We start from the raw sequence: 11,860 nt of genomic DNA, 5'->3' as shown, positions 1-11,860 counted from the left end.
TAGAACACCCTGGAGATGAATTTCCTTATCTTAAACCTCCAACAGTACATTTAGAAATGAGAAGGATGACATCTTTGAAAGAGACTGCGTATAGCAAAGGACAGCTCATCTTTATTTCTCATATAAACATTTGGTCTTTTTTATCCTGTTTCTCTCCACTCAGCAGCTTTGTCTGAATCAGAATGAGGAATATTTAGCCCTTCAGCTGTTTTGGACCACAGTCCCAGCAATCTCCTATCACTGAAAATACGCATGAGGTGAGAATCCTGCACCCTCCAGATTTCAGGTCCCAGCAGCCCTAGTAGTCAATGGTGAGGAATCCTGGGAGTTGCAGTCTGACATCTTGAGAGCCTCCGGATTCCCACTCCAACTTAGAATAAGGACTAGCAACTGGTATTTATTCTAGTGTTTTGCAGCTGATGGGATTTAGTGTTACTTAGTCATTGCTCTTTATTGTAGGTTACATGTAAAATTTTGACTGTTCCACACTTCAGGTGTAGGGCATATTGTGCCTTTATGTACATCCTGCTGTGTTCCATCCACAGTAGGCAACGCAACATTGCTGTGTGTAGTAGAAGAGCCATGTTATCAGCTCTCCATTTTCATAAAAAAACCAAACCCATTAAAATGTTAAAGCCACATCTCCAGATTGCCATGCGCAGAGACTTTTGTCTTTCAACTTCCCTTCCTCATCCATGGAATTTTTCAGCAGACTCCATGTGACATTTGTTTAAAGCTGTCCTTTGCTTTTGACTTTAGAATTTAGTCTTAGTGTAAAAATTTGCCTGGTTTTAGAAACTTTAGAATTGAGAAGAAAAGGTAAGCTGCCATCAGCCAAGCAAGGAACAGCTACAGAAGCAAGTAAACCTCTCCCCATAGCCACCCACCAGATTGTCCTTAGCTTGCTGTTGTCTTTATGCATGGAAAAGTAACCACATCTTAGTGACATCTGAGTAATACTTTAAAGCTACTTAAGCTTGTGGCTGTTTTCACATCCTGTGACAGTAAGTTCCAAAACTGTGCCTTTGTGCTAACATTTTCTGTTCTTTCTGAACCTACTTCCAAATCAACTTTATTAAGGAGTTTTTGAAAGTCAGTCAGTTTCACCTTAAAAGGTGGAGAAAATGGAGGGAGGAGAAGGAAATGGACAATGAATCTAGCATCATCTTTGAAACAGGTGTATCCAGACTGATAAAAAGACGAGAAAGTCCCAAATTTTGTTCCTGTTCTTTCTGATTTTATTTTGGAGATTAATATACATTTGGTTTAGCCCAGAATATACAGTATGTCAGCTCCTAGAACAATTGATGGAAATCCACAGTCTCATCCATCCAGCCTTAAGAGAGCGCAAAGAGTTATGTCTCCTGGAACTTTCCAAGTTCTTTGTCTTATGTCTGCTGGAATTTTCTAAGACATTCTTTGGCTGTGCTTCATCCTTTAGATCCTTTGCTATATGCCCCTACGTTTTACCCTTGACTTATCCATAGGTCATAGCAACATCCATAATTTTGGCCCTCAAACCTGCCCTCGACTTATACATGAGATCAACTTATAGTCAAGTATATACGGTAGCCTCAAAGGTGCTACAAGCTCTCTCTCTCTACATACTGTCCTTACCCTTGAGTTACGCAGCACATAAGTATCTAGCCTGTACATTCAATTGCAATGCTGTATATAACTTACAGTGGAAGAGCATGACCAGGTAGCACTAAAAGACCCTTACTCTTTATTTCCCCCAGTTCTTTCCCAGGAATATATCCCATCTGGTGGGCTCAAATGTAAAAGTTCACCAGTAATTACAGTCTTCACTGCATAGCCACTGTCTCCCAGTTGTATTTGCATCTTCATTGTATATCTTCCATAGACTCTGAGACTCAAGTTTTCTGTACATCATCTTGCACCTCAAGTTCCCTGGATCCTAGAATCTGAATTAGATTTCCTAGGATTTAAGACTCCCTGGTTTTTCTGAATTGCTCCTTTCAGTTTTCCACGGGTGGGAGCCAACATTGCTCTCTTGAAACTGCTGGACAGAAAGAAGAACATCACAGGGTCAAAGCAGCAGTTGAGAGCAGAGATGCAAAGGACCAGTTCGTTCACAAGATGGAGAGCCTGTCTACTCCATGTGTCAGAAATGACCCCCACCTGGGCAAGGATATATGGCACTCGGACTACATGGTAAGGGGTGAAACACGTTATGAAGATGACCAGGACAACAAAGGTTTTCAGCATGGCTCTGGTGCTAGTCCTCTTGCTCTGCAGCTTAGTTTTCTTGAAGGAGACTGTGTGGAGCTTACAGGAAATTTTGCCGTAAGAATAGAGGAAAAATAGCAAGAGGAAGAAGAAGGTGGCGACTGCCACCATATTGAGTGCTGCTCCCACTATGCTCCTCATCTTGAAATGGAAGCATTTGTGGCTGCAGGGCTCCCTCTCACCATTCTCAAAAAGGTAAGGCAGCATTGCTGCAGCGCAAAGCAACCACACTGCCCTAGATGCGGTTGTGCTGTGAGACACAGTGTGGATTCTGTATTTTTGGAAGGGCCTGATGATTTTGAGGTAGCGATCCAAGCTGATCAGGCTAAGAAGGAAGATGCTGACATACATGGTGACATAGAAGATGATGCCAACCACTTTGCAGAGGATCAAGGGACCACTCCGGTTTTGATAAGCTGCCCTGAAAGGCAGGCAAAGGGCAAGCAGGAGGTCGGAAGCGGCAAGGTTCTTCAAGTAAACTGTGATGGAGTTCATCTTCTGGGTGCCAAAATAGAACACCCAGAGGGCCAAGGTGTTGGTAAAGAAACCAATGATGGAGATGATGGAGTATGTTATGGGCAGAGTCTCTGCTAAGAAGCCATCCTTGATTTCACATTCTGACCCATTAGATCCATTTCTTAGCAGCTCAACAGTAGAGGAAGGGGTAACCATAGCTCTGGAAAATAGAAAAGTAGAAAAGAGTGAGTGAGTGAGTTGTGTGTGTCTCTTTCTCTCTTCATCTCTTGAGCTATGGTTAATTTTCACAGGGTTTTTTAAGGCGAAGAATACTCAGACTTTTTTCCTGATTCCTTCCTCTGAAATATACCCTTCTGTCTTAGCATTCCATGGTGGTCTCCTATCCAATTACTAAGCAGTTAACCCTGCTTAGCTTCCAAGATGAACCAAGAGCTGATGCCTTCACTGTATTAAGGCCCTAGTTAGTTAGCTTGTTACCATTATGTTTACCAGGTGAGGATGATCCCAGTCCCTGAGATTTGAGCACAAAATCTGAGAACTAGTATGAGCCCTTATGGTGCCTCAGGAGATAGACCCAAGTTGTATTACAAGACACAAACTGAGACATGGGAGAAATAGAGCTCTCACCTTGATAGTCCCCACTCTTGTCCTAAAGACCAGAGAAGATAATCCAGGCCGTGAGGTCTTTAAGCCTGAGCTACGTACCAGCTTCCACCCAATGAGTTCATGGCAGCAAATAAGGCTTTGTCCCTCCCCTCCGTTGTCGCAACAGTCTTGTGAAGTAGGTTAAACTGAGAAAAGGAGACTGAGCCAAGATCATCCAATGAATTTCCCGGCTGAATTAGGTTGCCTACTTTAATCTTGTGCTTTTGAATGTTGAAGCATGCAAACTTTAGGGCTAATGTCCAGCAGAGTTTGGAGGGAGAGAGAGACTACCATGCAGACAGGTATATTCCGATTTTGGCTATATGTCATACTCTGTATATGGGGGAAATATAAGTGATATAAATATATCCCTTACTGAAACGAACACAGTGGTAGAATTCAAAGATATAGCCATGTTAGTCTGTAGAATCAATATGTAGAGAGATCATATAGCTCCTCCAAGACTCACTGAAAGAAAGAAGTTGATAACATGAGCTTTTGTAGACTTAAGTCTAGTTCCTCAGGCACATGTCTGCTAACTCCAAATGCATCTGAGGAAGCAGACTGAAGTCTAAAAAAGCTCATGCTGCCAACATCTTTCTTTCAGTTATTCTCAAAGGTGCTACAAGATTTCCCTACATACTGAAACAAACACAATAAGACTCAAAGCAGTTTTATCATTTACAACGTCTGAATCCTGATTTCCTCCAACTATAAATGTGTGCGTACTGCTCAGTGTTTGCGATTGAGAGCTACCCCACTTGAACCTACAGCGACTATACACCTGGTTTAGGGTCATATGGTTTTTCAGTTTGTCACTAAATTAATAATTGAAACCAAGACTTCCCCAAACCAAAGCCCATCCATCATAATCTAGAACAGCCTTTCTCAGCCGTTTTACCCTGGAGGAACCATTTAAATAATTCTGTTATATGAGAACGTATGCATAAAATTATTACATCTGCTCCTTTTAAAATAGCACCCCCCCCCCAAATTATGCTTTATCATAGAACTGCAAGCAACTTCTTGCAGAACCCTACAGTTCCAGGGGACTCTGGCTGGGAAACCCTAATCTAAAAAATACAGTACTGGTTTCATTTCATATAAGTACCATGAAGCTCTTTCACTTACCAGCTCCTCAATGGTCAACTCACCAGGGACTGGATTCAGTACTGTACTTGGCTTCGCCACCCCTTTTAAAACCTTATGCCAGGATTTCCTGAAGCACACTTCACTTCCTTTCTCAAATGTCAAATTACCGCTCTGTCACCAAAAATGTGGTTTGATACGTGGAACTTCTCACAACAATAAAGCTTCTGCTGTTGTTGTGGGAAGAGAACAGAAATGAAACTGCCTTCTTTCTGCTTACTTTAAAACAGAAGTAGCTCAGAGGCTGGACATATGGATTTGGGAGTAGGCTGTTGAATGAAGGCAACAGAACGCAACTTAGAATATATATAGTATCTGAAAAACCCCTTTCTGCTACTCTTTGCTTACTCAGCCAGTCTCACCCCATTTTGAGATTTTATTTTCTTTACACTATTCCTGCAAGCCTGAGTTACGTATCTGTATTCTTCTTGGTGATTTGTCTTTCCTTCCATTCTTTATGCGTGCTCTTTTTTTCTTTACACTTCCACCTCGAGTTTACTGTGGAGCCACATCAACTTTTTCAGCTCTTTCCCATTTTTCTTCTTCCATTGATTTCTTGGTTGTTGTTGTTGTTTTAAAAATATCTAAACATTTAATTTAACTGGGTAGAAATACCTATATACAATACATGGTTGCATATTCAGCTACATACTCTTATCCACACTATTCAAATATCTATTATTCATTTTTCCATATTTCATCTTCCCATATTTCTCCAATATTTTGCACATCATATATTTTCCTCTTCCTTATACCTTATATCTATTTCATTATGATTACATATTTCCCCCTACTACCTTCTATTTCGTATATCTTTCCTTTCTCCATTATCCTTTCCTTAGCCGCCTTCCTTTCTCTTTCCAACTACTGTACTCTATCCACTCATTCCTTATGTTTTTACCTATCAATATGTTTGTGTATCTTCCTATCTTGACCTGTCTTCTCAACACTTTCACAGACCTTCTTGTCACCTTCTCACACCATCTAAACACTTTCCTGTTCCTTCCTAACTTCTCACTAGTTTTCTTTCTTATCTTCGATTGACTTTTTTGTGATTGTGCTTTTAGCAGTTCCTTCTCTTAAGAAACCCCATCCGTTCTGGTTGTCTTTTAGTCATCAGATCCCTTGTGGTTTTTCACAACTAGATCAGGTTAGTAGATTAAATGTCTCTAGATCATGACAGGAAAGTGACTTGGTCACAGTAATAAAGAACCGTTTCTTGAATTTCGTTGTCAGGAAACGGATAGACCCATTTAGGTGCATCTTCAATACTGTTGTCAGTCGTGGGATTGAATAGTGGGATAATCCTTGTCTTTCCGAATTAATATTTTGGTTCCCATAACAAATTCTAAAATGTTTCCAATTTTACACCAGTATTAAATTATAACTATTTCTTCTATGAACCAGACCTACATCCAAAAGCTAGACTTTCCAACAGGAAGCCACCTCTCTGCTTCTTTCACAGCAGCGTAAATGTCCCTCGCTCTGGGCAGAGCATTAGTACAATTCCTGACACTTGCCTCCATTACAGCCAACACTGTTAACCCATGCGACTGGCTTCATGTCACTATGGCTTGTGCTGATCTATGACTGTAAGAAAGATGAACTGAACACATTGTATGGCCAGTAAACAGGATACATTATGTGGGAGCAACAACTATCTCACATCTACCCAAACTAGGGAGATGTCACCTTGCGTCTTGCAAAGAGGAAGGCAGAACAGTAGTGACCAAACCGCTTTCCAAGACAGCAGATAGTGCATGGCTACCATAGTCAATGGCATCTGTCCCTTTTCTCTGCCTCCAGTATTGCCAAACTGCTCAGATGAGTTTTTCTTTTCAACCCATTACCACTTTGGGGTCACCCTGACTTCACACTGGGCCAAAAGTACCCCAATTACCATCATCTGTTTTTGGGGAGAAGGGTCCCGTTTATCTGTGCCCAGTGCTTTTAATGCTGTCATGATTTACTGCCTCCTATTTCTTGCATGTTTGGTTTTGTTTGCCATCCAGTTAGCAGAGGCACAAATGGTTTTCACTTGGTCTCTACCAAGATGTGCTGACACTCCTTTCTGAGAAGAATAAACACACTCCTCCATTGCAGAGGAGAGTGATAACTCATGAGAACTTCCCCAAGCCATTTCCGTAACGATGATCATCTGGAAGATTTGAGGTTGAAGGAGGAATGGTGAAAGGAAGGAAGCATCTATGCACATGGCTCACATCAAAGATATGAGAAGCACCTGCAAATTTTATCCACATACATCTATTTGTTGCACACATCACTGGAGACTCTGGGCCACAGAGAATGGGACAGTCAGAGACAAAGCAAAGGAGGAAGATACCATTACAAAATACGTTCACTAAGGAGAGAGAAAGGGAGAAGGTTGGGCTTGAGACAGAGGCAGTGAGCAAAATGGATTATCACATTGCTTGGTGTACGGGTGCGAGATACCTGTACAGCAGCAGAAAAATGTAGCATGAGGCCACATATGGCAGACCATGACTGTTTATATGTAGTTTCGAGGGAAGTGGAGGGTTGGCAAAATGTACTTTGTCTAAAGCTTTTTTCCTCCTGTGGACTGGAGATATATAAAGGTGTCCTGTTAGAAGGAGGCACAATTGCTTTTCTATTGTGGGTATAGTATAGAGAGCTAAACATCAGGCAGAAGTTCTAGTAAAGATCAGCTACTGGTGCATTCATTTCCACTTTCAGACTGAAGTGTAATGTTCTCCTTGCCTTCTAGAACGAAGGTATGGAGCGTCTGTTTCAAAGACAAAGTCCGCAGCTTCTCTTCCTCACAACACAGCAATGGCTTGGATGGAAGAGAGGAGGAACATAACATTTTTGCAATCTTAGGCGTTCTTGCTAAGGTGCCTCCCTTGTTCATGGAAACAGGATTAACACTATTATTTAATTGCATCTTGACCATAACTCTATGAGTGCTTTTGACTGTATTCGTTTTAAATTTGTAAGTCTCCTTAAACCCCAACACTGGGCAAAAGGCAGGATATAAATGAATAAATGCTAAATTATACTATTCCTTTTTATTATTACTTATTATTCATATCTGGAATAATTCCAGACATGCCAAGGGGAAAGGAATAATCACTGTCTCTTCAGCAGAGGTGGGCTATGCTGGCTAGGGTTGATGGCTGTTGCTGGCCAGTAACAGCTGGAAGGCCATAAGTTGCCTATCCTTGCTCAACACTACAAAAGCTATTTTAAAAATCCAAGGTACAAGCAGTTTATCCAAAGAAACTGCTTTATTTCTTCTCATTTTTATGCTGACTGTCCTCCATTCTTTGCACTGAAAAAAAAAACAAGTTCCAATTTAATCCCTACAAACTCTAGAATGTATTTTAAAGAGATATTTTGATGTGTTTTAACCAAGTCAGTAAAGCAACACAACAAACCTAAACATCCATGGAACAATTCATTAATGTGTTCACATAAAGCAATTTAAAACAAAACCCTTTTTGATGGCAGCTTATTTGGTACAGTTAAGTTCAGGAACAGTATGCTTTCCCCCCCAGTGCTTAGCATCTCAGTCTTGCAGCTATTAACACCTAAGTTATTAGATCTTTAAACAAGCCACTATTTGAACCATTAACAATAGCAATTGCTAAAAACTGTTAGCCTTTCAGCACCACTGATTTTCAAGTAAATGGGTATAAAGATGTACACATGCACATTTCTCCTCACAGACATCCTTCAGTGGGCTACTTTCCCTTAGCAATCTCCTCTTTGGCGACCATTTATCCATCATAGTGATCTCAGACATCGTGTTTAATGTCTGCCATTTGTAAGAAGTCTGCTCAACTGAAGATGAAATACAAAAGGCCTTTATTTTGCATTTACTCCTGAACTCTCTTCATGCTACTTGACTGAGGAAAGCTGAAGTATTCCTGTTGCTCTTTCCTCAGCCAGTGTCACTGCTGCTACTGGAGCCTGGCTCATGCCTCTCACTGCAAAGCTGGACTCCCCCCTCCTCATCCGAGTTGTTAAAACACCAAATTGCCACAAAGATATCAGGTCTACATTGGCTAAATCATGTATATCCCTTGTTACAGAATGAGAAATCATTTCTACCACTTTTAATTTGTGAAGATACTTGCAATGGAAGTGTAAGCAGAGAAAAAGTGTATTTGCTTCTATTTAGGAAGCATTACCAGTGAGTAAAATCATTCATCGGAAATGCCTTCCTAGTCTACATTGCCTCTTCCTAGTGTTTTTGTTCCACCACTGAAGCTAAAGAGCCACAAAGAAAAGACCTAAGCCCAGGATTTGTGTGTGCAAACAGGATTCTTTAGAAACGTCACTGAAGACCATGCTACAGTGCTAAGTGTACTCCGTAGTGACAGGGTTGCTAAAGGTAAAAAGGTACCTTACCCTTTTTTACCTTTACCTTTAGAAGACAGGAGACACAATTGGCCATTTACACACCATTTCACTCTACTGGAACCTGTTTTAAGCCAAAAAGATTTTTTTTTGCTGAAGCACAAAATGACCAAGATATTGCTTCCTGTTTCCCAAATGCTCTTTCGGACCTAAAACAGGCGAAAGGAAAAGCTGAAGGAAAATTACATTTAAATGGGAAACTTTGGGGCTTCTGGGAGGGACATTTACCATTTGGGTGGTTTCCTCTCCCCAAGGAATGTCTGTCCTGGTGAGGTCCATGGAAGGGCCAACTGCCCCCTGAAATCCTACCAACTGCCCATCCCTTCAATGCAGCAACTTGTTTTCATAACTTCTTCCCACTTTATTTCAACCAGAGAAGCATTAAGCAGTTTATAGTAGCTACTTCTCATCCAACACACAAATGAAGTGCTGGGCAACAGTGGCTCTCCAGTGTTTGGCCTACAATTCCCATCAACCCAAGCCAGCAGAGCAAATGGCAAGGGATCATGTGTTGAAGTCCAGTAACATCTGGAGGGACACAGCTAACCAACCTGGACTGAAGCAATGAGAGAACTGGCTGCATTTCTTGTCCAGCAGGAAACTAATAGAAGAAGACACCTTCTAGTAGAGCTGTAACCACTCAAGGATATTTTCAAAGAAAACAAAGAAATGTGTTTTTAAAATCTCCACAATGACTTTAGAGCAATTACAAGCATTTTTGTTTGTTTTTGCTTACATCTGTTATAAACAGTCTTTACAAGTACAGTAATGTAATGCAAGGGAGAATGTTATATATTTATTTGGAGTCTGTCCTTCTGAAAAATAAGTTGTCCAAACTGTTATGGATAACACTCCCAACCAAAACGTTGCTGGATTTCAACAGTCTTCTGCTTTAACTAGAAAAGCCAAAGGTGTTTTTCCATAGGAACTGGGCTGAAAGTTCAGCCAAACAATATTCAGAGTGATGCATATTCCTGGTCACTAAAATAAAGGAAGCATTCTGATTGACTTGTAACAGCTTTGATGCCGCATTGCAATGGGATACAGAAGTCTTTTCTGAGGAGGGATGAAGTTCAGTGAAGTATGAAGAGGGAGCCTCAGATTAACATTACAAGTTCTTGGGCAGCCTCTCTTGTGGTTTTCTCAAGTTCTGAGTGATGTCCATGGAAAGAAAGGATCCCACAGATGGCAGAAATGAGCCCTTTTGGCACATGTAGGAAAGGTGCAGCCATCCAGATGTTGCTGAGCTACGCTTCCCAGATCTCCTTGCTACCAGTCAATAGTGAGGAACGCTGTCAGTTGAACTTTGACGATGGTCCAAAACACACTGCAAAAATAACCTAGTTTGAGACTGCTTTAAGTTGCCCTGGTTCAATGGTAAGGAATCCTGGGAACTGTAGTTTTGTGAGACATTTAGCCTTCTCTGTCAGAGAGCTCTGGTGCCACAATAAACTACAATTCCCAGGATTCCCTAGCATTGAACCAGGGCAGTTAAAGCAGTCCCAAACTGGATTATTTCTGCAGTGTGTCATGGAGCTACGCTTCCCCAGCTTCCAAATGGGAACCCTTTTGCTGTTCTTTGGCTGTAATAAAGCGATTGGTGGACTGACTGAGGAGAGTCTCCTGGCGAGGGATGGGCTAGAAGCCGTGTCCGGAGGGGCTGGCCATCTCCTGCAGGACCAGGTGGAGGATGTGGTTCTGCTCTGGGCTGAGCAGGGGCCAGAGCTCCTTCTGGAGGGCCTGCAGGGCCTGGGCGTCCTTCTCCTGGGAAGCCATGACGGCCGACTGGAGCAGCAGGAAGAGCTCGGGAGGGACGTAGCCGGGGGAGGCGTCCAGGGCCTCCCAGGAGTACTTCTCCAGGGTCCGGGCGTGTTCCGGGAGCAGCTTGGAGGGCGGCGGCTGGAGCAGGAGCAGCAGGAGCACGCGGCTGACTTCGCAGTGGAGCAGCTCCTCCAGGAAGGCTCCAGGCAGCTGGGCCGCGGAGGAGGAGGAGGAAGCGGCGCCGCCTTGGGCCAGGCTCTGGGCGCGGGTGAGGACCTCCAGGGCCCCGTCGTGGTCTCTGCCCAGCAGCAGGCAGGAGGCGGCGTCCCTCAGGCAGCGCAGGGCCTCCAGGGGCAGCCGGGCCAGAGCCAGCAGGTCGGCGGCGCGGAGGAGGGCGGGCAGGGCCTGGGCGGGCTCCCCGGCGGCGCGTAGCTCCTCGCCCAGCTCCAGCCAGAGCCCCGCGGCCAAGGCGGGCTGCCCCAGATCCAGGCGGAGGCGGGCGGCGAAGGCCACGCAGCTCTGGGCGGCCGGCAGGTGCTCGGCCAGCCCCAGCCCCGAGGGGCCCTGACGCAGCCGCGCCTCCCGCTCCTGCCGCAGCCACAGCCGCGCCGCCTCGCCCAGCGCCGCCGCCTCCCCCGACGCCTGCCCCAGGCTCTGCGCGCAGCGGGCCACCGCCAGATGGCACCACGCCGCGTACGGAAGGCTCTCCTGGCAACGCAGCTCCCGCGCCAGCTGAGAGAACTGCTCCGACGCTTCGGACACGTTCGGCTTCCGTAGGAAACGGCGCCGGAGCTTGGCCGAGACAAGGCGGTAGCGCGTCAGGAAGTCCCCGCCCCCGCCGCCGGAACCGCCGCCGCCGGAGACGCCTTCCCCGGAGCCGAAGCTCGGACCGGAGCCCGGCACAGACAGCATCCTCCTTCTTCTTCCCTCAGGAGACAGCCACAAGCGCGGCTTCCGGGCTGGACAGGAAGTGACGGAGGCGCGTCGATGACCAGGATGTCTAAGCCTAGGACCAGGTCTCTATGGAAACGCGCCCTTAGCTCCGCCTCCCCAGTCTCTAAAAAGCTAGCCCTCCCGTCTCTTTAGAACACACCTGTAGCCCCGCCTCCTCACTTTCATCTCTATAGAAACGTGGCCTTAGCCCCGCCTCCTCACTAGGCCCTCCCGTCTCTATAAC

General features: G+C 44.5%; 2 protein-coding genes across 3 annotated transcripts; both read right to left on the bottom strand.

The window, feature by feature from the left end:
* Positions 1–1,507: 1,507 nt before the first annotated feature.
* On the bottom strand, positions 1,508–4,680 carry LOC121936985 (probable G-protein coupled receptor 34). 2 transcript variants are annotated; one of them, XM_042479741.1, is made up of 2 exons: positions 4,504–4,680; positions 1,508–2,926 (listed from the first exon to the last, which is right to left on the bottom strand). In XM_042479741.1, exon 2 carries the CDS (start codon positions 2,920–2,922, stop codon positions 1,903–1,905), a length of 1,020 nt encoding a protein of 339 aa, XP_042335675.1. In that variant the 5' UTR covers positions 2,923–2,926; positions 4,504–4,680; the 3' UTR covers positions 1,508–1,902. The 2 variants fall into 2 exon arrangements, with proteins under 2 accessions (XP_042335675.1, XP_042335676.1); XM_042479742.1 differs by lacking the exon at positions 4,504–4,680 and adding an exon at positions 3,355–4,493.
* A 3,088-nt stretch (positions 4,681–7,768) lies between these two features.
* On the bottom strand, positions 7,769–11,772 carry LOC121936984 (40-kDa huntingtin-associated protein-like). The gene has a single exon (XM_042479739.1). It carries the CDS (start codon positions 11,593–11,595, stop codon positions 10,561–10,563), a length of 1,035 nt encoding a protein of 344 aa, XP_042335673.1. The 5' UTR covers positions 11,596–11,772; the 3' UTR covers positions 7,769–10,560.
* Positions 11,773–11,860: the final 88 nt, after the last annotated feature.

Source organism: Sceloporus undulatus, chromosome 7 (assembly GCF_019175285.1).
Source record: "Sceloporus undulatus isolate JIND9_A2432 ecotype Alabama chromosome 7, SceUnd_v1.1, whole genome shotgun sequence".
Taxonomy (NCBI): domain Eukaryota; kingdom Metazoa; phylum Chordata; class Lepidosauria; order Squamata; family Phrynosomatidae; genus Sceloporus; species Sceloporus undulatus.
This window is presented reverse-complemented; position numbering and strand designations above follow the sequence as displayed.

Bases quoted from the DNA above. Each gene is read 5' to 3' on its own strand.
- LOC121936985 (XM_042479741.1), bottom strand. From the start codon at position 2,922: ATGGTTACCCCTTCCTCTACTGTTGAGCTGCTAAGAAATGGATCTAAT.
- LOC121936984 (XM_042479739.1), bottom strand. From the start codon at position 11,595: ATGCTGTCTGTGCCGGGCTCCGGTCCGAGCTTCGGCTCCGGGGAAGGC.